This window comes from Dermacentor silvarum, unplaced genomic scaffold (genome assembly GCF_013339745.2).
Source record: "Dermacentor silvarum isolate Dsil-2018 unplaced genomic scaffold, BIME_Dsil_1.4 Seq1127, whole genome shotgun sequence".
Classification (NCBI taxonomy): domain Eukaryota; kingdom Metazoa; phylum Arthropoda; class Arachnida; order Ixodida; family Ixodidae; genus Dermacentor; species Dermacentor silvarum.
Window position 1 is genome coordinate 15,728 of NW_023605590.1, and position 21,724 is coordinate 37,451.

A 21,724-nucleotide genomic window follows, 5' to 3' on the forward strand; every position below is an offset into this window, starting at 1 on the left:
TCGATGTTGTAGACGCAAAGCTGACTGTATCAGTCGAAAAATGGTATTACACTGTTCGCGTAACGTCCACGCCTTCGTAGGTTCCTTTGGTTCCTTCCTCCGTGCTTTCGAAGCTGCGCGCCGCAGTTCACGTGGTTTCCAAATTCACGGTATGCAATGCCATTTTGCGCAGTTTTATTTTTTTGATTACCACTTACGTGTCTTAAAAAAGGGAAACTTTAGACTTTACATTGTAATTTTGAGCTTATATTGTACATTTTTCTGTCTCCACACTTTTGGTATCATCATCATCGTTATTCTATAAAGCTGTGGTGAACATGGCGGCTTGTATCAATTGTCTAATTTTACGACTGATGTGACTTACTACGGTACTACCTATGATACTACTTGATAGGTGTTCTGTGCTACTAGTTCTACAGTCAGTTATAATTCTCAGCCACTCTTTGTGGAGGTAAGCATTCCCTCCAAACCTTGTTGGAAAATAAAACGGACTTGCTTAAGGTGTTCTTATAAACGGAGGGAAGCGAAGTCTTCAGCCGAGCGGTTGCCGGCGCTTACTTTCACTTTTCCCCGTAGCTTTCTGTGCACGTTAACAAGTGCGTCGTTGACGGCGTAATCATGTCGGACGCCTGGAAGGATATGCAAGAGTTCAAATCGCGGCAGTCGAGCCTGCGTGAACGTCTTCAGCGTCGCAAGAAAGAGCGCCAAGAGATAGTACAGGCCATCTCAACGGAGCCTGTCACAAGTACCGGCGAAGACAGTAGCGGAGCGCTGAGCTCTGCAATAAACCAATCCGTGGGATCTCCACAACCAGGCCACCAGGCGACCGGTGCCCAGTGCCCTAGCACAGACTCTCCGGCCCCCGCTGATGTAGACGAGGTGAGTAGGGGATTTCCGTCTTCCAAACCCGGTGGTCATGTTTGTGAAGTTTCAGCTGCCTGGTCCGCATCATCAATTTGCGGTGGAGTCGCAGCAGAAGAAGAGGTTTCGTTCCAAATAGGTGAGGCATCTGAGCTGGACAATAGGCGACCTTGTTGATGGCGTGAAAGGTACAGACCAACCTCAACATTACAATAAAGTGTGCTTATATTCTTGCAAGATTTTAAAGTAATCTACTTAACCACTTTTTTACTACAATAAACTGCTCACATTACCGCGCTGAAGGCAAATTCGTTCTTAGTGCCATCCATGCTTACTTGCTTACATGCTTACAAGTACTTGTTCACAAACTGGCTAACCACTTTTTAATGTAACTTGATAATTTTCCATGTTTTTCAGGGGAAAAGCCAACGCGCGAATGGGGACAAAGCAACAATTGTTCATTGAAGCAGTCTCTCACCGTATTAGATTTAATATGTATATCAAAAACTTTGTCAATATTTATGTTCATTAGTCGGTTTCTTTGGTTCTTTCTTGGTTTCTTGGTAACACAGGTGGAGCGCCGCTTGTTGCGCTGTCTTCTTGATGTTGCACTGGACTTGCCAGCAGACTCGCGCCGACTGCAGGCCATTGTGAGCCGGTCACTAGGCCGGGATATTGACCACAGTTCTCTTGAGGACTTGTTGCACAAGTTGGCTGCACAAGAACTTATCGCACTTGGTGAGGACGTCACGGCTGAAGGGACCCCCTTCCTCCAAGTCACCTCAGCTGAGCACACCCGTCTACAAGCCTTTGTTGATGCACAGGTGATTAACAGCTCTTTCTTGGAAGATAAGAGTGAAAAGCTTCACTTTCTGAACAGTAGAGCTTGCAAGCCAGCCTTGCAAATTGGGATGCTCCTTAGCAGATATAGAAGCTGTTTCAATGAAAATGGTTCTTTTTCTTGAAGACAATGCAATTGAGTTTTTTTCTTTGGCAACAAAATATTAGTCGTGGCAGGCATCATATATGCGGTAACTACTAATTATAACTATTCTGTTATGAAAATTAACTTGCTGATGTTGAAATAAACTGTAAATTTCAAATGCCACATTTGTGAAATTTTAAGCGTGTTTTTGGTAAAAATCATAAAGCTATTACCAGCTTGTCGGTAGATATTCATCTTTCAAATCTGGCACACAATATATCGGTTTTTCACAGTTTTGTCCTGCACTGTTTAGGAGTGCTTTGTGTGAAAATTATGCATGGAACATCAGTGCATTTCTCCAGAAGTTTGGGGAGGGACATCTTGGAACTAAGGGTCTGCCAATGTTCAAAACATTTGCATAACCAAAATGTGAATATTCTAGTTTTCTCACTGATACACTTCTACATACACACAATATATTATCCGGTCAAAACCTTCACAAATACTCACTAGGTATTCTGATGCACAAATTTTTCGATGGAAAACTTCATCTTAAGCTAAATAAGGAAAACCAGCTTCCTCATTTTAGGGCCACACGATTTGCTTCTAATAATAACTATTTGCTTCCTGTGCCCAAGAATAACTACGGCAAGTTTTCCGCTACCTTGGAATTTGTTACCGACTAACCTTAAGGAGCACTGAAATATTAGCATGTTTAAATACAACCTTCATGCTTTTTTTCAACTTTTGTAATTCTGTATTTATTAAGTAGCGCTGACACATTCTTATTTCTTGTTATTTTCATACACTGCACTAATAAATAAATAACATGTTTCAGGAGGTCCCTCCTTTAGTCTTTGACTATGGGACCTCCTCCTGTATATCCTCCTAAGACCCCTTTGCAATACATTGCACATTGCCTTCAACATTTTTTTTGAAATTCACTCGGAAGTGATTACGCAAAATAGTCATTCTGGGTATGAAGTACGGTGCATGTGTAACTATAAAGAAGTAGTTTACTTCTTTTCTTGTCATCCACTTTCGAGAAATTTGACGCTATATTGATCTAGACCTCTATGCCGTCCCAGACAGCTGAAAGCAACCTTGAGTTGTGTTTCGATATCACTGAGATTGCGTGAAAATACTGAACACGGCAGCAACACGGCAATGTACTACACGTGGTTCCATCTTCATCTCTGCGTTTAAGTAATGAAATGCAATTTTTACCATAGCAAACAGGAGAAGATGATGGAGATAGTTATTTTTTTTACGTATATGTAGACGAAGTTTTTGGCATCTAACAGTGGTATTTAAATTTTTAAAATTGGTTTTCAAGTTCATAACATAAGAGTACACAATAAAAACTACTTTGAAGAGCGATTTTATCCCATAGTTGGTGTTCGGGTCTCAGGAGGATATATACCATGTACAGTTACCATATCTTATGCATAATAAAAACGATTCTGTTTCTGAAAAAAAATATATATATATGTATAGTATTTGGTAATACATATCTCTATATCATGGAACTAAGGGCGTTTGAATATTCACTACTTTTCAATAACAAACGGAGTAGTTGCTGTTCATAAATTTTAATATTTTTCTAATAGTTCTTAAATATATAATAGTGTTCAAGTAATAGTATTTGATTCAATCTCAAAATTTGCTAGCCTAAGGTTTCCTACTGAGTGGGCATGCCGGCATGTCCTAAAGACTGGCTGGCTTTAATACTGCAATTGCAACACATGCTAGAAGTTCGTGAATATAAGATAAATATTTTATGAGTTATCACACATGTATTCATGTCAACTGCTAATGATAGGTTGCTATAAAAAGGACACTTGTATGTCTGTTCTGCTGTCAAGAAACATCCTTTATAATACAAATCAAAGCTGAAAAATTTTGGGGTGTTATGATAAAAGTAACAACAGTGGTGACAGATATTCTGTGTGTGTTTATTTATTTATTTATTTACTTATTCATGATACGTCAAAGGTCCCAGAACGGGACATTATATGAGGGGTGGGCACATAGAAAAATGGCGGGACAGGTTAGGTGGCGTGACTTGAAAGATGGCCTTCAATAGCAGCTTTGAAACGGGAAGTGTCGGTGATGAGGGCGATGAAGGAAGGGTATTCCATTTTCGGGCTGTGTGCAGAAAAAAAAGCATAACGCTGATACGTAGTGGAATGGGCGCGTGGTAGATACACATGTTATATGTGCATAATAATAGTGTGTGGATGTTATATCCTTCAGAAGCTAGAGAGAAAACTAAGGCTGAAGTCTTTGCCCAAAGCTACTTGAAGCAACAAATATAAGTCTGAGACATTGAACTTCGTTCATTTTTCATGCTTACCTAGGCCGTCTTCATGTGAGCTGCTTATTTTGTTATATGTGCACTTGTGGTGGCATTTCATTGGATGCACCCTGAGACACAGTTTGCATATTTAACTGGCACTGCCAGTGGCGCACCGAAGGGGGGGGGGGGGTCGGGTTTTGTAATCTCCCCCCCCCCCTCCCCTGAGCCCGAGTTAACTCCCCCCCACGCATCCAGCCCCTACAGTCCAACGTGCACCTTCAGCACTCTGTTCAGATTGTCATTACAATTCAGGAGGTGGCTTGAGGTCGAATTTTCCTGATTAACAAAAACACTCTATCACTGTCTTGTATTTATTCATCCACTCTTAAATTGCTTTGAGTAAAACGCTGAAGAAATAAACATCGTCATCATCCTTGGTGTCATTATTATAATTATTAGGCATTTTATTTGCTGTTGGATTCCTCTGGCTAAAGCCAGGCAATTGCATATTATGCAAAGGGCTGCCCGTTCCTTCTTGATGACAACAGGCGGATGACCCGCCACAGTGGCTTAGCAGCCGTAACGTTGCGCTGCTAAGCACAAGGTGGCAGGTTCAGTTCATGGCCTCATTTCAATGGGCGTGAAATGTCAAAACGCTTGTGCGCTTAGATCTAGGTACACGTTAAAAAACCCCGGGTGGTCATAATTAATCCGGAACCCCCTACTGCGGCATGCCTCATAATCATACTGTGGTTTTGGCATGTAAAACCCCGGAATTTAATAATTTTTTTTTTTTTTTACAACAGGGGGATGGCGACGAGATGCGGGGGAAGCGAGGACAGAAGCGTTCTGCGCCTGACCCGATTGAGTCGCTGCTTTCACTTCCATCCGCGCGGGAGAAAGAGACCAAGCAGTTGGGCGAGGAAATCCTAGAGCTCTTGAGCAAACCAACTGCCAAGGAGCGTTCTCTCGTTGAACGTTTCCGCTCGCAAGGTGGCGCACAGGTTTGTTTAGTTCCACTTTCAAAAATTTCACCGCACTTTAGCAAACAGTGCAGATGAGCATTATGAAGAAAAATACAATGTGGCATAAAAATGGTAAGATGTACCAGATCAGACAACTGGGTGAGTTGAACATTCTTAGCAGTGTGTAAGCACTACACGAACATAGAGAAAGCACGAAAAACAAGTCATGTGCAAACACTCTCACCTAATAATGTCATTCAAAAGATGCAAATCTCAAAGAATTTGCATCTCAGAAGAAAAAATGCATTTAAAAGAGCCCCAGAGGTCCTTTGGAGTAGTTGACGGATGTCTGTAAGGACTGCGGCAGAAGCGTGTCATTGATTAGTGTAGTCTATTGAAGAAGTGAGCAAAGTACATGTTAAGGCATTTCCAGTGACATGTGACCTGTTTATGTGAGGCTGCATGCTCCACACTGCTGGATCATATCATTAGCAAGAAGTTACACCATGTTTCTCATTTATCATTCGGCAAGTGACCAACCAAGTGCATAAACATTAATCCTGGCTGCTGTAGATTGATAGACATTGCTAGTTAATAAGGTCCTAGCTTGATTCGGTTTTGCGTGTACGCTTTATGCCTGTAAATGAAACTGGGTTCAACTGGTGCCCATATTATCAGTAGGCTTTAGAGGCTGTGAGATTTAGGAAGTTTGAGAACTGCTGCCCCTTGGTGGAGGAGCGCCACTGAAAAAAAAAAAAAAAAAAAAACAGACCGATAATTGAATGAACAAAAAGTATGGTGTTTCATTATCAGCAGCAGCAGCACCAGTATAATGTATGTCCACTGCAGGATGAAGGCCCGTCCCATCCATGTCCAGTTACCCCTGTCTTGTGTCAGGCGACTTGAACCTATGCCCTGCAAGTTTCCTATTGTTATTGCTCCATCTGATTCTCTGCTGCCTTCAGTTGCACCAATTTTAAGCTACCTAATAGACCACTGGTATCTTCTCTGTGCATTATATGATCTCTCCTGCTTCTTCTTATTGTCACTTGGAGTATGATTTACCCATGTTTTTTCTTTAATCTATACTGTTGGCAGCAGGATACTTAAAGCATTTTAAAAAGCAAGGTAGAAAGAGTTTCTGGAAAGGGAAAGTTTGCATGCACCTGAAGGTAGCATGAAGCTATGAGGAAACCCAAACCCCACTCTTTGAGTTGTCGCATAAATCGGTCTTGTCCTACCGTCTTCTAGCCTATAATTGGGACCTCATTTGGTAGAGCAACTGCCCCAGTGACGTAGTGGTGCAGGCTTCAAATCACGGACCAGGAAGAAGTTTTTCCTTAACTGTGATCTTTGTTTCTGTGGAATGCATGTGTGTTCCTATGCTACTTTCAGTGGGATGACAACATTTTCTTTTTATGTGTAAAACATTTCTTCTTTTCATTGGAGTGTGTGTCGTTCTTTACTAGCACACGGTCTTGTGGTCGCCCAATTGTTTATTGGAAATCAAGTGGGACAGTCCAGACCCCCTCTGGGCTAACTGCAGTTGTTGTGTCATTGCTGAAGGAGTGCGTGGCTGACCTGTCCTTCTTGCCTTTCTCGGCCAGGTGCAAGAGTTTTGCCCACATGGCACCAAGCAGGAGTGCAGCCGCAGCTCCAGTACTGGGACAGCTTGTAACAAGCTACACTTCAACAAGATCATCCAGAAGCACACAGACGAGTCCCTGGGCGACTGTTCCTTCCTCAACACGTGCTTTCACATGGACAGCTGTAAATATGTGCACTACGAGGTAAAAATCCTGCCTCTGTCCAGGAGTGTGGTTATAATTCATGCACCCTTTGTTTTGTGGGTCGGCAGATTTGCACAGTGAGTGTTCGCTCAAACAGCAATGTTACAGGCACCTTTTGAACCCCAAATAGTCATTTATTGCACCCATGGTCATGGTCTTATCATTCAGATTTAAAAGTGAAGTGTGTGTAGGAGAAGTCTCTGGCTGACTTTCTTCTTTGATGCTTACTTTCATACGGACAGACGTGTACATGTGCTACAACATGACCATGCTGTTTCTCTTGAGTACTGGCTTGCAGCATTTGGAATCATGTTCGTTGCTTTGCTCTGCAAATTTCTGTTGTCCCAAAGAGCAACATTACAGTAGCCCTTCTAGTTTTGAGTAATTATTTACCATGCTGGAAGCTTTTACAATTTCATGCAGTTAGGTATATTGTCACTTTGCGATGGTGAACAATCACAGTGGCACTAGGCATGTCAAGAAACTAACTGTTTATTGGGTGAACCTGTGCCCAGCAAAACAAGTAACACTCAGTCAATGAGAGCGGCGAGCACACTTGTTGATCGTCGAAATATGATCTGTGGCTCAGATGCGTCGGCTATTTATACTTGACTCATTGAACGTTCGAGCATAATCCCTGGCACTCGTACAAGTTCTAGAATGTACAACACTGTTCATGTTGAGCATGCAATCTGATTATAGTAGGTTCAGCGACAACACAAACAACAGGTAGAATCGGCTACAACAATCGAGAATGTTCAGATGCATGCAGGCGCGTCTTGTGCCTAGCGATAACGTTTAACACTGGTTAGCCGGTGAAAAGCGGTCACAGGAAAAAGATAATCAAGTACACGTGTCCACATTTTCTATCCACTGGCATGGCTCAGTGGCTGTTGCATCCTGTTGCTGGGCGTTGGGTTGCGGAGTCGATCCCCAGCCATGGTGGCTTCCCTTCAATGAGAGTGGAATGCAAAAACACATTTGCATGCCACATTTTGGTTGTGCATTGAAGAACCCCAGCTGGTCAGAATTAAATCCAAAGCACTCCATTACGGCATTTCTCATAAGCCCGTGTTTCCTTTGGATCTGAATCACCATCTGTCAATCACTTGTATTTTGTATTACATACTGTGATAACCGGTTCATTGGAAATAATGGAACAGATTTTATTGGAATGTCCAGCTTATACATATTAAAGGACTTGTTGCTTTATTAGAGGGAGCTCAGTTTTGCAAGAGCCACTAGAGCTAGGAAGCATACTAAGTGCTATGCCTTCTCAACACTTCGAGACATTGGATTAATTAACAAACTCTAGAATGTCTACATGTTCACCATCACCTTCGTTTCATCTGTACATACCATAATATCTTCTTGCCCTTACTTTCTTTTCCCCTGCCCTCCTTTTGGATCCTTTCTGTCCTTACTTGCTACACTGCCTATTCCTATGCAGGGTGGAAGCTAAAGTGGTTTGGTATAAGGAAAGGTTGACACTATCTTCTGCTGCCCTTGAGGGAGCACGGCTCAGCACATACACGCCACAGCACAATTCTCTGCTTTTCACTCTCTCTCTCTACTGTGTGTGTCACAATTTCTTGATCAACTCTTGCTTTCCAAGTAGTGCTCTCTCAGCTGGTCTCACTTGCAGCTTTTTAACAACTGCCTACAGTTTCTGTCGCAAGTGTGGCAACAAGTGAATGGTGGTGATCACTCAGGTGGACAGCAGTTCGGTGCCAATGAGCCGACCTCCAGCGCTTTCGGGCGGTTCTTCTCCCCCAGCACTACTGCGGGGCACGGGGCCGACTGTGCTGCATCCTCCTCAGTGGATTCAGTGTGACCTGCGCTACTTTGACATGAGCATTCTGGGCAAGTTCTCTGTGGTGATGGCAGACCCACCCTGGGACATCCACATGGAGCTCCCCTATGGCACCATGTCCGATGATGAGATGCGGAAGCTCAATGTTCCCAGGTAGCTGCTCCATCTTTGGCCTCCAGCCTGTGATAGTATCTCAGCATAATGTAGTACAGTTAAATCTCGATATAACAAAGTCGGTAAAATTGGCAATTTGATTCGTTAGATTGAAATTTGATGTCTTATTTTTATTATTATATTTTATTATTTTATTTTAATTTTATTTAAACATACCTTACAGGCCTTACTTGAGGCATTGAGTAAGGGGGGCGGTACATAGAAAATACACAGAAAATACATAGAGTATATGACCTACATAAATACATAGACATTTACATAACACAACCAGAACCACAACCTAGGTACACTAACGTGACATAGCGAAATAACAGTAAACACAGCGATATTACGGTACTAACGCGACAGTAAGGTGCAAAACATAGTGGAAATACAAGAATACATGGAGCGATAACCATAAAATCTCACATTTGATTAGTCATGAAATGAATCATAGTTGAACAGGCATGCGATGCTATCCGGGAGAGAATTCCAAAGCTTGACAGCATGAGGAAGAGCAGAGTATTGGAATGCTTGTGTAGAACCGGTAAATGCGGGCATAGCTGAAAAATTTTGTGGAGCCTGTATGACGTGGAGTAGGGTCGTTTCAAGCATGCCGGTACTCGAGTGGAGTGAATGAACTTGTGAAACAGTGTTAACAGGGCAATGTCTTTTTGAGTGTTCAAGGATTGTAATGAAAGTGTAAGTTTTATTTGTGTTACACTGGTAGCTGTAATCGTTTAAGATGACGCGGCTTGCTGTGTTCTGGATCCGTTCTAGCAATTGAGTGAAGTATTTCTGGTGAGGGGACCAAACGGATAATGTAGGTACAGCGCAACAATTTTTGGAAGGAAACAAAGAGACAGACAGTAAAGAACGCTGTCCTGTCTTCCAAAAATTGTTGCGCTGTACCTACGTTATTCAGTGTGAACCAACTTGCACAAATCAAGCTGTTGTTGGACCAAATGGGAGACGCGTACTCGAGCTGGGGACGAACGAGCATTAGATAAGCTAGCTTTTGAACATTTCAAGGAACATTTCTTGAGCTGCATCATAAGTATCCCAATGATCAGGAGGCGTTAGCTGAAATCGACGTGATTTGTTCTGACCAAGAAAGATTCGATGTGAATAGAGGTCCTAGATACTTAAATTGTGTAGCCATTGCCACGGGTAATTATCAGTGTGGTAAGGATACGGTGAAGTTGTTGGCTTCCGGGTAAACGACATTACTTTGCACTTCGAGGTATTTAAAGTCATTAGCTATTTATTGCACCAGCTAATAATTTGTTCAAGGTCTTGCTGAAGAACGAGATGATCATCTGAACTTTTAATTGGGCGATAAATTATGCAGTCATCGGTGGATATTCTTATGCAAATAAGCACAGTCGCTGATGGATTTTTCTTACACGGAAGGGGCCGCGAAATTTTCCAATTATCGGGAATTCAGAAAAAGAAAACTTCAGTGAGGAAAAAAATCATTTTGTTGAATTTGAGAGTCTGTGACGAAAGATACAGTTTCATGCCATATCGATGATATCTTCATGAACTTCGGCGGTACGAAGCGAAGCTAGCTATGCTTTTGCATCCACTCCACCCCCACAGCTGATGGTGCTGCCCGCAGTGAGACGACACTATCACGAAAAACGGTGGCAGCAGGAAGCCAATGCTTTGTCTGGCTCTCGCTTCGACGCGTCTCCAAAACTTGAGATTATGCAGCCTTCAGCACTAAACACGCGGAAAGATAGTGCACGATGCCACACCACCTCAGCTCACCCAGGCTTTGCTGCTGGCTGCGTATACACTCAGCAGCCATGCGCTGCCACAGCCACGCTAGAAGAGATGTGCACCAACCAGCCCTCCACTCTTTTCCCCCTCCTCCCGCCCTTGCGCACACTTGATAATGAGCTCGCTCCCCTCCTTCCTTTCCCCTTGCTTGCATGGAAAGACTGTGCTCATCAAGCCACCATCCTTCTTGGCTCATCCTTGCATGCTTTCACTTGCACCTAAAGCATACAGTGCGCAGGACGCAATAGGATCTTATCGCACTTGGACTTTATATGAAATACTGCTTCGGTGGTCGCTCTCGGTCGCGTGGCGCACAATTTGAGAGGTGCATGCGCAAGCAGCTGCTTGTAATTAAGCCATTTAACCACCTGCGTCCGTGGAAGTTTCCATTTGTCGTCTCGGTATTTCTTGTGGCACCAATGAAATTTCGTTATATTGAAATCGTGTGTGAACACACTTGTGTTCCAAGCGCTCAATTTCGACCAGCTGAATGTAAATTACGACTAGAGTGCTTTATACTTTATAGCGCTTGAAAATGCCCATTTGAGTGTACCATTAGTCAGTGCTTTTTTTGCACAATATAGCTTCTCTTGGGGTACACCTCTAGGTTTTGAACTCTCACAAGCTCTCTTGGGGTGCTGTGTGTGGTGTGCAGCCTGACAGACGACGGCCTCATCTTCCTGTGGGTAACAGGGAGAGCCATGGAGCTGGGCCGGGATTGCTTGAAGCTCTGGGGCTACGAGCGCTGTGACGAGCTCATCTGGGTGAAGACCAACCAGCTGCAGCGCATCATCCGCACAGGCCGCACAGGCCACTGGCTCAATCACGGCAAGGAGCACTGTCTGGTGGGAGTGAAGGGGAACCCCAAGGCATGCTCCTTTCTTGCTCCTCACCCAGGGCGGTCTGTGCTTAAATCAGGGGCATTAAAGAGCACTGAACAGTAATACCTTTTACAATTGTACCTCAATGTAGTGAACACGGATATAACAAGTTATTGAATATAATAAAATAAATCTACAATCTTTCTCGCTGATATTAGCATGTAAGAAATTAATGCTTGTAATGAATATTAGATATAACAAGGTTAATTTTAAGTCTGATGCGACTTCTTTATAATGAGGTTCGACTGTATGAGAAAAGTCTTTATGGTTTGTTACGTCACAGTGACGTGGTGAAATTTCAACTTGGGCGTGCAAATCAAAAAGGGGAAGTATACACCAAAAAAGTACAAATGGAACTATGAAAGGGTCTCTTACCAGTCTTACCATATTTAGTAATCCTTTTTAGTGTCCTTTTAAATATATTCATGGCCATAATGCACTAGCTTTTCCAGATATAGCAAAATCCCTGCCTGCCTTTTTGGTCTATGCAAGGCCAAAACATGGCAGTGAAAACACCTGCTTTCTGTGTGTCCAAAGTAGAAAACTAACATAGAAATTGTCAAGTTAATGAGGCAATACTTTTTTTGAACAAGCCAGCATAGTGACTGCACTGACCACGGCCATTCGCACAGTACTACTCCTCACTTCTTATCCCGGCAGAAACCTGACACGGTGACTGAATTTCACTGCTGTATCAGTCATCATCTGCCGGCGATTATCAGAAGTGTCATCTGTTCCATAGCACCACGGCAGGTGCCACCACCGGCACTCCGTCTCGCACCATACTCGAGTGTCATGTAACTGCACATGCAACCACACCCCACGAACACAGACAACCACAGCACAAAACTAACATAGAAATGACTTTAAAGCTCCTAAACAAAGTATAAATCTTAACGCCCGCTCAATTTTTGCAATCAAAAGGAGCAAGGGTCTAATATGTGTTTCACTGTAGCGGTTGATTCCCTAAAGTCAGGTTTGCCACAATAGAGCCATGTTATGCAAGAAAGCATACGAACGCTGCAAACGCTGTGTTCATCACAGTTTTGTTTGGAAAAGAAAAAAGATGCCTGTTAGAATTGAGTAAGTACTGTAATCAGACATTGTGAGGTACATTTATTGCTTGACAATCTTGCTAGGGCTGGCAGAAAATAGGCGTTTTCATCTGGAGTTGACTTGTGTTCAATGCATTCAATGTCTTCCAAATTCTGCCAAGGCAGACACTGCAAGTAAATGTTTCCCTATTGGGGTCACCACAGGGGTCAGGCATATGCATGCTGACTGGTCAAGTTCTAATTATCCGGCGAAGGCCAGTTTTGGGATTGAAATAACGAAAGTTTGGTCCCATAGAAATGTGTGGGTGCCATCCAAGACCTTTGGTCAAGATTGAATTAATTGACCGAAGTCAAATTAATGGAAATCTACTGTACCACAATGTTGCAAAAACATTATACCATACGCCGCATGCTCAAATAATAATCAATGTCAGGAAATTATGGATATGTGAAATGGCAGCGTCAGCCGCTGCAACACATTTTCAGGCATCCAAATATATAGAAAGTGTTGTTATGTTACATTTACAACTGATGAAGTGATTATCAGTCTACCAGTGCATAAGTAAAGAGTTCTCAAACTTTCTGGATTTGATAAACCCCACCAGCCCTCTCCCTCTTTCCACTGATGTGCTTGCTATAATTGTCGCAGTGAATTAACTAAATGGCTACACACCTTATATAGAAATAAGATAAAGAAAGTACACAAATTACTGGATCATTTAAACAGGGTAATCAGTGAGTGGCTCCATGCCACTTATTAGAATCAGCCTCTGGTTGCCTGTTGTACATTTGAGCCTGCATTTTGTCATACTTGCAGTTCGAAACTGTATTGAGTGAACTCAATACAGTTTGAGGTTTGTCTGTTTTAAAAGTGAAAAATAATTCTATATGCATAACGATCTTGTTGGCTATCACATTTTGCCATGAACATGTTCAAATCAAATTTCACCAGAAATTCGGGCATCAGTTACACGAACATGGTAGGCAATACCGTATAGACTCGTCTAAGGGCCGCATTTTTTTTTTTTTTTTTTTCACAATTTTCACAAGGTGTCGCCCTTACATAGGACTGAACCTTTTGGTCAAAATGGTGCCGGCACTGCCTTGACTTGTGCGCATCCCGGATCCCCGGATGCACCATTGCATCAGAGGTCAACGCGCAGCTCTCGCCATTTAGTAGCGGCACGCGGAAGTACACAGCGTGCGAAAATTCGCTGTCTTGAACAATTCTTGTTTCAAAATTTTGGACTGCCAATTGGGGGTGCGGCCCTTACACGAGTCTATAGGGTAACCAAAGTAGGACCGCTGCCCCGTGAGCATGTGGCCTTGAAAACCATCGTTCTTTACTGGGTAACTCATGATAATACACAGACAAGCATTTTTCTCTCTTTTTTTTTTTTCCCCTGCATTGCTGCACACATCGAAATGCAGCATGCGCTGACCATACGGCCAGTGCCCTAGGCACCACGCTCCGTAAACGGCATCCTGATCCAAGTGAAGTGTCAGATGCATAAAAGTTTACTTTCTTCTTTGTACACAAATGCAACAAGTTATTCGTGCTGTGGAATGGTCTTGAATATACTGATCAGGACACTAAACCCGCTTTAAATGCAGCTACAATGGTCTGCAGCGGTATACCTCCCGCACATTAAAATGCATGTCACACACTTTCTTTCTGTATAAGGTAGAAACCAAGGCAGTGCAGTAGTAAGCGAGCCTTCGTATCTAAACTGTGCTATGCCGACACTGACATACCTATACTGCAAATCACGCGTGAACTTGCCCCGCGTTTAAACGGCCCATGTTGTCATCCGTCGACAGCACGACCATGCAGAAGCTGCTGAACTTAGAGGTGGCCCTCAGCTTTCACAACTTTCGAGTTTATTCCCGCTCACATGTTTTGAACCGCTTTCGCAAGCACGAATGAAGAACACTCAGCGTGGACACTGTGGGCCTGAAAATCGCACAGTGATGGGTCTCGCGCATTGCTGCCATGTGGATCTCTCACAAGGCTACCGAAGTGTGGATGTTGTGTGCTGTGCTTTTGGTACCACAGTCCAGTGTTTCTTCTCTAAATTGACAAATTGTGGATATGAATAGAATAAAACAGACTTCTGGTTTCCCCATTCCCCATTGAACCCTAAAATGCCTTTCGCAGAACCCAGTTTGAGAACCCATGATCTAAGCAATTCTTTCATGCACTCCCTGAGATTCACATTTCTGCATTGCACTTTCCGTGTTGAGTTCCAAATCCCACGGGGGACCGTATTCCTGGTCAAAAACTTTTGGCGATATCATTCCCAGTGTGCGTTCATTCTATCTGATGGCGGATAAGATGCTCCAATGAGGTGTCACGTTGTATGTTACATCATGCATAAGTGTAAATATCCCTGGAATTAGTAGACCTGGAATGCAAGCCCAGAACAAATCATTGAAAAGCGGCAACTTGACTCATGCTGTAATGCTAAGATAGTTTATTTGTATATTGCCATCCCGCGATATACAACACTAAGTACAATCACTTTGGTATATGAAAATTTACTCCAAGAAGTCCTATGGTTATATTTTTGTGCCTTCTTGTTGGGCAGTCACCCGTTGCAGTGGCTTGGTGGCTATTCTGCTGCTGATCACAAGGTCACGGGCTCAATTTCTAGCCATGGCAGCCCCACATTTCACTGGGGGAAGAATGAAAAAGTGCTTGTGTATTTAGATTTAGGTGCTCACTGAAGAGCACCAGGTAATAAAAATTAATATTAAGCCCACCATTAAGATGTGTCTCATAGCCACCAGCACAGCTTTGTAACTTGAAAACCTCTTAATTCAAATTTGAGTTAATGATGACTTGTGCTCATTCTTACTACACTTATGGGCATGCTTTTATATAGGACCATTATAGTCCTCCACATTTACTAAAACGGAGATCTTGGAAACTGTCTTTCTTCAAATTGGAGACTATATTGCAGAGGGAACAAGTTCGTTAGTTAAACCGGACTTTCCCAGCTCCAGTGCTCAAATCATATGAGATGCTGCTAAAACCACATGAGTGACTGCTGTTTTGCCATATTGCTGCAGGAAATCAACCGGGGCCTTGACTGTGATGTGATAGTTGCGGAAGTTCGTGCAACAAGTCACAAGCCTGATGAAATCTACGGCATCATTGAGCGCTTGTCTCCAGGCACACGCAAGATTGAGCTCTTTGGACGACCACACAATGTCCAGCCCAACTGGATCACTCTGGGCAACCAAGTGGAAGGAGTCCGGCTAACGGATCCTGTGCTTATCAACGAGTTCCGCAAGCATTATCCAGATGGGGACTGCTTGAAGACACAGTGAGTCTTTTTTTTTTTTTTTTAAGCGAAGCTTTCTAGGTGAACCTTCTCTGACTTTGCTGACCGTGGTTGCTGCTGCTCTTTTGTTGAGTAGCTCACACACAGGACAGCACTTGTATAACGAATCGGCTTATATGTAGCTCCATGTGCACAGTAGAGCCTCATTTATATGTTTCGGAATAAAATGCTGGGGAAAAACATACTAACTGGAAAAGCATACGATCTGAAGTCACAAAATAATTCGACAGACTCATCTGTAGCTGACATCGATGTAATGCGAAGTGTTATGCGAATTGTTACAGCACGAGCTGCCCATGCACGCCAAACTGGTGATGCTCAAGCAACCCAAGATGCACATTGTGGTTTTTGCAGCTTAGGCATACTTACATTCGTGCTCCTCTGTTCGGCCTAGGTCAGCAGCTTCTTCGAGCAGGGCATTTTGGTGGGAAGTTTTGACGTGCCCTCTCATTGCGAATCATTGCGGCACAAGACGCTGACGCACGTCAAGTTGGTGGGGCGCAAGTGACCCGTGGCGCACATTATCATTTTCATATTGCACAGTGTTTTAAGACAGCGATGGGAAAGCAGAACAAAATGGAGCTGGTGGGCGTTTGCCGGAATACGATGTCTGTGATGTTGCCAGAGCGAAACATGACGCTCATTTTGTGCTGCTTGTCACAGGAAACGGTGGCGTGTTTAGGTTATCATCCATAAAAATCATACAGTTATACTTCAAACCACAGTATGTCTCGCGCGCTGTAGAACAGGTACGTGATGATGCTTATCGCAATGGAATTGGCGGCGATAGCTGGGAATGCTGTGTGCAATGACCTGGGAGATTTGCTGGTACTGGAATAGAAAGCTGAGTGCGAACGAGCATTTTTATGTGAGACGGGCGGGCAAGTATTGTGAGGAAGCTGCTTTAGCAGGCAGCTACAGTTCTCAAACATGTGCGCCTTGCACCTTTTCTTGTTTACATGGGATCTAGCAGTTGAAAACGTACCATACTACAGTTAAACCTGCTTATAACGAACCTCCATATAACGAATTCCTGGATATAACGAAGTTTTTCTATTCCCCGCCGTTACTCCCTAGAAGCACATGTATTTGAGACCTCTACGTAACGAAGTGGCAGTGGGAGATCCCCTCAAAATAACGAATTTTCCCCGCCGACAAACTAGAGATTTCATCCCAGATTTTGTCATTTTTGCACGAGCAGCAACCGGAAGCACCTTCTCCGCTGTGACGGAATGCGAAGCGGCAGCGGCTTGGTGCGCTCGAATTCACGGTGACTGATAGGCAAGAGCGAGCGCACATGTGCGTGCGTGCGTGCGTGTGTGCGAGCGTGCGTGAGGCCGGCCTGCATCCCTAGACCCAGCGATCTTGCCGCCGCGGGCGTGACCTTTCCCCCTCCCTTCATTCAAACTTGAACCCGCCGCATGCTGCAGCTGGCCTAGCCCGCCAAGCCGGCACTTCTTTTTCAGTTGATGTTGGCGAAGAAACAAAAAAACTTTTTTTTTTCAACGCGCTGGCAGCTCCACTCTTTGGTTACTGCGCAAGTCTCTGCGCTTCACTTTACTAACCTGACACTAGGTGACACCATACGACGCTACAACGCCATCGTGTCGCTCGCTCGTCGTTTCCAACGCCTCGCGCTTGTGCGAAACGACACGCGTTCACGGGGCTTTTTTGTTCATCGCAACTTTAGTGTATTGGGAGTAAATCTTGAGTGATAGTTGTATTTCTGTATGAAAGCATGAGGTGTGCGGTACTGCAAAGGATTTCTTTTTCCTCTCTTTTGGTCGCGGAAAACGGGTGCGTGTTACAATCGAGGGCGCATTAGAATCAAGTAAATACGGTAAGCGTTTCTTTTTCGAATTTTTGTGCCGAACCTGCATATAACGAAATCCTCTTTATAACGAAGTTTTTCGGGAATTTGTCAATTTCATTATATCCAGGTTTAACTGCATTGCAGTTTGGCGATGTAATAAATGCTGGTGCCAAAAATTGTGTTTTTCGGGAAACTATGAACCAGTATGAAAGCGTAACAGCGTTGGGTCATTTTTCGTGTTCTCTATCGCAAACGTTGGCACCGGGAAATTGTACAACGTATCAACGGGATTGCATCAATGAGGTTCTACTGTACTACCTTTAGAGATGTGCTGGCCACTGGCTCTGTTCTCTAAAGATATACGCAGTAAAGCAACAAATGATAGCTAAATTTTCTCAGTGCAACAAATATAAGCATTTGAGTGCATAATTCTCTGTTTTCATTACAATTCCTTTATTAAAGTGAATCTTTCTATGCCTTCTTTTCCATGGTTTGACGCATCTGCTCGGTCAATTTCTTGCCTAATAAGGTGGGCCGGCCTTTGAGATAGTGAAATAGTAAACTGGGCTGATCTCAAAGCGTGATGAAAAGTGGACTGATCTTCGAGATAGTGTCATCTGCGGTCCCGTGGATCACATGGGTCATGTATTAGAGGTTTCCGCATGTTGCCAATTGGCTGGGCAGGTACGTGATTGCTGTGCTGCAAAATGCATTGATGAACAGTTTTACAAGCATTTAGTTAACCTTCTCACGAAAGCTTCGCTTTACGTAGATTCCAAAATGTGTGTTGGATCTGTGCAATTTTTTCATTTTATTTGTTTGTTACTTCATCTCTGTATATATGCGCATCGTTTACTGGACATTTTCAATGCCCTGACAAATTAAGACATAGTTGCACCGCAACTACTAAAGTCTAAGAATACATGCAGGGTTAATCACGTGACAGCTACCAAATTTATGTAAACTCTAAGGCATTAGAATGACTGTTCTTGCGCAACCTCAGTTTATTTTTACTCACAGAATCGTATAATACAGCAAGTTGTCACTGGTCACACTCAGCGCTATCAGAAATGAATGTGGTTTATTGACTTTTTGCAACTCAAAAGCATAGCTTAAATAACATTAAACATATAAATGAGTGCCATTTTACACAATTGAAGCAATAGATGAAGCAATCAACAGGCACTTTGTGAAGGCAGCTGTACAATGAGGAAAAAGTTGTTGTTTAGGAAAGGAAATGAATTTAAATTTTCAGCAGATCGATTTATTCAGAACTGAAACTGAATGATATGACCCCCATGCATGTGCCTCAAATCCAAGCCATTTAATTGCAGCTCTTTTGTTTTTCTTGCAATTACAGTTCCAATTTCTGGGGGCACCTTAGTAAAACTGCAGTTCATGGTCCGAACATGCAAATATAGACAAATGTAAAATACACTCGGGTACTTGCTTCTGCGTCATAAGCGAGGTCTTTTGGATGTGTCTTCCAGCCCCAGTGAGGAAATAGGGCTGGAAAGTTCTGGTGACTCGTGTTCAGAGCTGCAAATTAGTTCTGACCAGAGTGAGGAGGAGTTTGAGCTGCTGGTGGCCTCTGGCACATGGGCATGGCTCAACAGAAACACATTTCCCTCCCCCTTTGTTGGCACTGAGCCATGCTCCCTCAAGGGCTGTAGAAGATGGCGCCAACTTTTCCTATTCTCATCCAGAACCACTTCGCTCTCTCCTAACCTCACCAGGAATGACTTGTCGCATGGAGAACATTGAAAACAGGCTTGAATTCTTCGAACTGTTCAACTACGAAATCATGAAAGTGAATCATCGAGGAAAGATTCGAAAACAAAACAAATTATTTATGGTAACAGACAACAAAAAACCCAACGAAAAATGACCCAACGCTGTTACGCTTTCTTACTGGTTCATAGTTTCCCGAAAAACACAATTTTTGACGCCAGTATTCAGTACACCGCCACACTGCAAGGCAGTTAAACCTGGATATAACGAAATTGACAAATTCCCGAAAAACTTCGTTATAAAGAGGATTTCGTTATATGCAGGTTCGGCACAAAAATTCGAAAAAGAAACGCTTACCGTATTTACTTGATTCTAATGCGCCCTCGATTGTAACACGCACCCGTTTCCGTGACCAAAAGAGAGGAAACAAAATCCTTTACAGTACCACACAAGAAGCTGCTGCTGATACTGCATTAACAAAGGCTGTTCTCAATGAATCATCAAAAAAGGAAACTTTTGTGCTTTATTAAGAAAAAAAATGTTGGCACAGAAAGGGCTAAGTAAGTAGGGCGAACTATTCTACAAGCTCCGGATGGACCTAGATGGAAATTTTGCTAAAGCCTGTTGACAGGAGTTCACCTTACGTTATCAAGAAACCGCCCTTATCAGTGCCACATGTTCTCTTGCGTGTCCACTAAGCTGATTCAGGTTTGCCCAAAGTTTGCCCAAAGCCAGGGAGTGGAATCTTATAGACTGCATAGTATTGAGCCTGCGGAGAAGTGCTTTGTCTTGTGCCTGTTTATGGCACTTTAGTGACTTGCGATTTTCATTGTCGTGCAAGCAAACAACAGCACTCAAACTAGGACTAGGCATCAATTAAAGATATTAACCTGATTAATCGAAACCTTTAATTGAATAAATAATCAGATTTATGGATTTATGTATGTGAGCGAAAAGTAAATAGTTTAATTCTTGTACTTCGAAGTTGCCTTTAATGTCAGTGACGCCTTACTGAAGTGTACATATTTATCAAGTGTATCAATTTCACTCAGACGAAATTATGTCTAGCTATAGCAAGGCTGTTCATTCGACTAATTATCGCACTGGCTTGAAGTGCAGCGCTCATGGGCATGTTTCTCCTGACTCCTAGACATGCCTGCAGGGGCTACCTCAGTTGGAACATTGTAGCTCAATCAATCGTTCCCTTCCTTGCGGTTAAGCAAGCGAAGTGCAGACATTGGTGCCAACGCTTGCCTGATTTTGGTCACGTGACATCATCTAATTATTTGCGACCAAAAAAAATCTATTGCGATTAAACCATTCATTGACTAATCTGAAGGCTAATCAAGCAGTCGCCCAGCCCTAACTCAGACATAATTGAAACCTGTCATCTGCCCTTTGTAGTGACGTACCCGTCGGCTTCTTGTGTCTTCCAGTGGACCTGTTAACATGGGTATGGATATGTGGCCACCGGATCCCCAGATGAACCGGCCGATGATGAATCCTATGGTTGTGTACGGGGACCCGATGGGTATGCCCGACCCTGGCCTTATGTATGAAGGTCTTCCCCCTGTACCGTATCACCACTATCCTCCACCGCCAATTGTGACACCCATACCACGCCAATAAAAGCTTTCTCTGGTAGGCATGCTGGACTGGTCCCTCATTCAAAGTGAGTGAGCCTTCTTTGCCAATACTATCGGGCCTTTCGCTTCATTTTGAATGAGCGCGTTAACTCAGGAATGTGATTGGTCTTATCTGGCTAGTTTTGCGAACTTTGGCGCCATTTGCCCAGCATATTTTTGCTGCTTCATAAAATAATATATATATTCGGTCCTGTGAAGTATTAAAATTATCATGCCAATTACATTTCAACTGCTACACAAAAAATAAAAAAGACAACAACAGAAAGAAAGAAAAACAGCTAGTAACAAAGGTTGATGTTCTCTTCTTGTGCAGCAATGTTGTGGCACAGGAAAACAAGAAAAAAAAAAAAAAAGTGGCCAGACGCAGGGGAGACAACACTAGCATTTGCACTGTGTCCTCCCTGTTCGTTCTCACTCTTTTTTTATGCCCTAGACCTATAAATTGCATAAATAAGTCAGGTGCAGCAGTGAGAGTGCAAGACCTGTTTTCTTATTTTTTGCTTTGAAAGGCAGCACATATTTTGGAAGCTAATTTTCTGTTGGAGCTGCTAAATGACTCAAATTTCGCAGGTAAATTTCTGTCACAAACTAACACTTTTTGGTGTCATTTAGACACCAATTTGGTGTCATAAATAAACTACCCTTTACATGCGTAATCGA

The 21,724-nt window shown here is 43.1% G+C and overlaps 1 protein-coding gene across 3 annotated transcripts; it reads left to right on the forward strand.

Annotated features, from left to right (window-relative positions):
* The first annotated feature begins 281 nt into the window (after positions 1–281).
* Positions 282–21,062, forward strand: LOC119434499 (N6-adenosine-methyltransferase catalytic subunit). Of its 3 annotated transcripts, XM_049659503.1 has the most exons (9): positions 282–451; positions 577–879; positions 1,434–1,685; positions 4,892–5,089; positions 6,658–6,840; positions 8,553–8,806; positions 11,247–11,460; positions 15,600–15,856; positions 20,855–21,062. In XM_049659503.1, the coding sequence occupies exons 2-9, from the start codon at positions 619–621 to the stop codon at positions 21,045–21,047; spliced, it is 1,812 nt and encodes a 603-aa protein (XP_049515460.1). In that variant the 5' UTR covers positions 282–451; positions 577–618; the 3' UTR covers positions 21,048–21,062. The 3 variants fall into 3 exon arrangements, with proteins under 3 accessions (XP_049515460.1, XP_037557576.1, XP_037557577.1); XM_037701648.2 differs by lacking the exon at positions 282–451 and having other exon boundaries at positions 472–879; XM_037701649.2 differs by lacking the exons at positions 282–451; positions 20,855–21,062 and having other exon boundaries at positions 472–879; positions 15,600–15,860.
* The last annotated feature ends 662 nt before the right edge of the window (positions 21,063–21,724 follow it).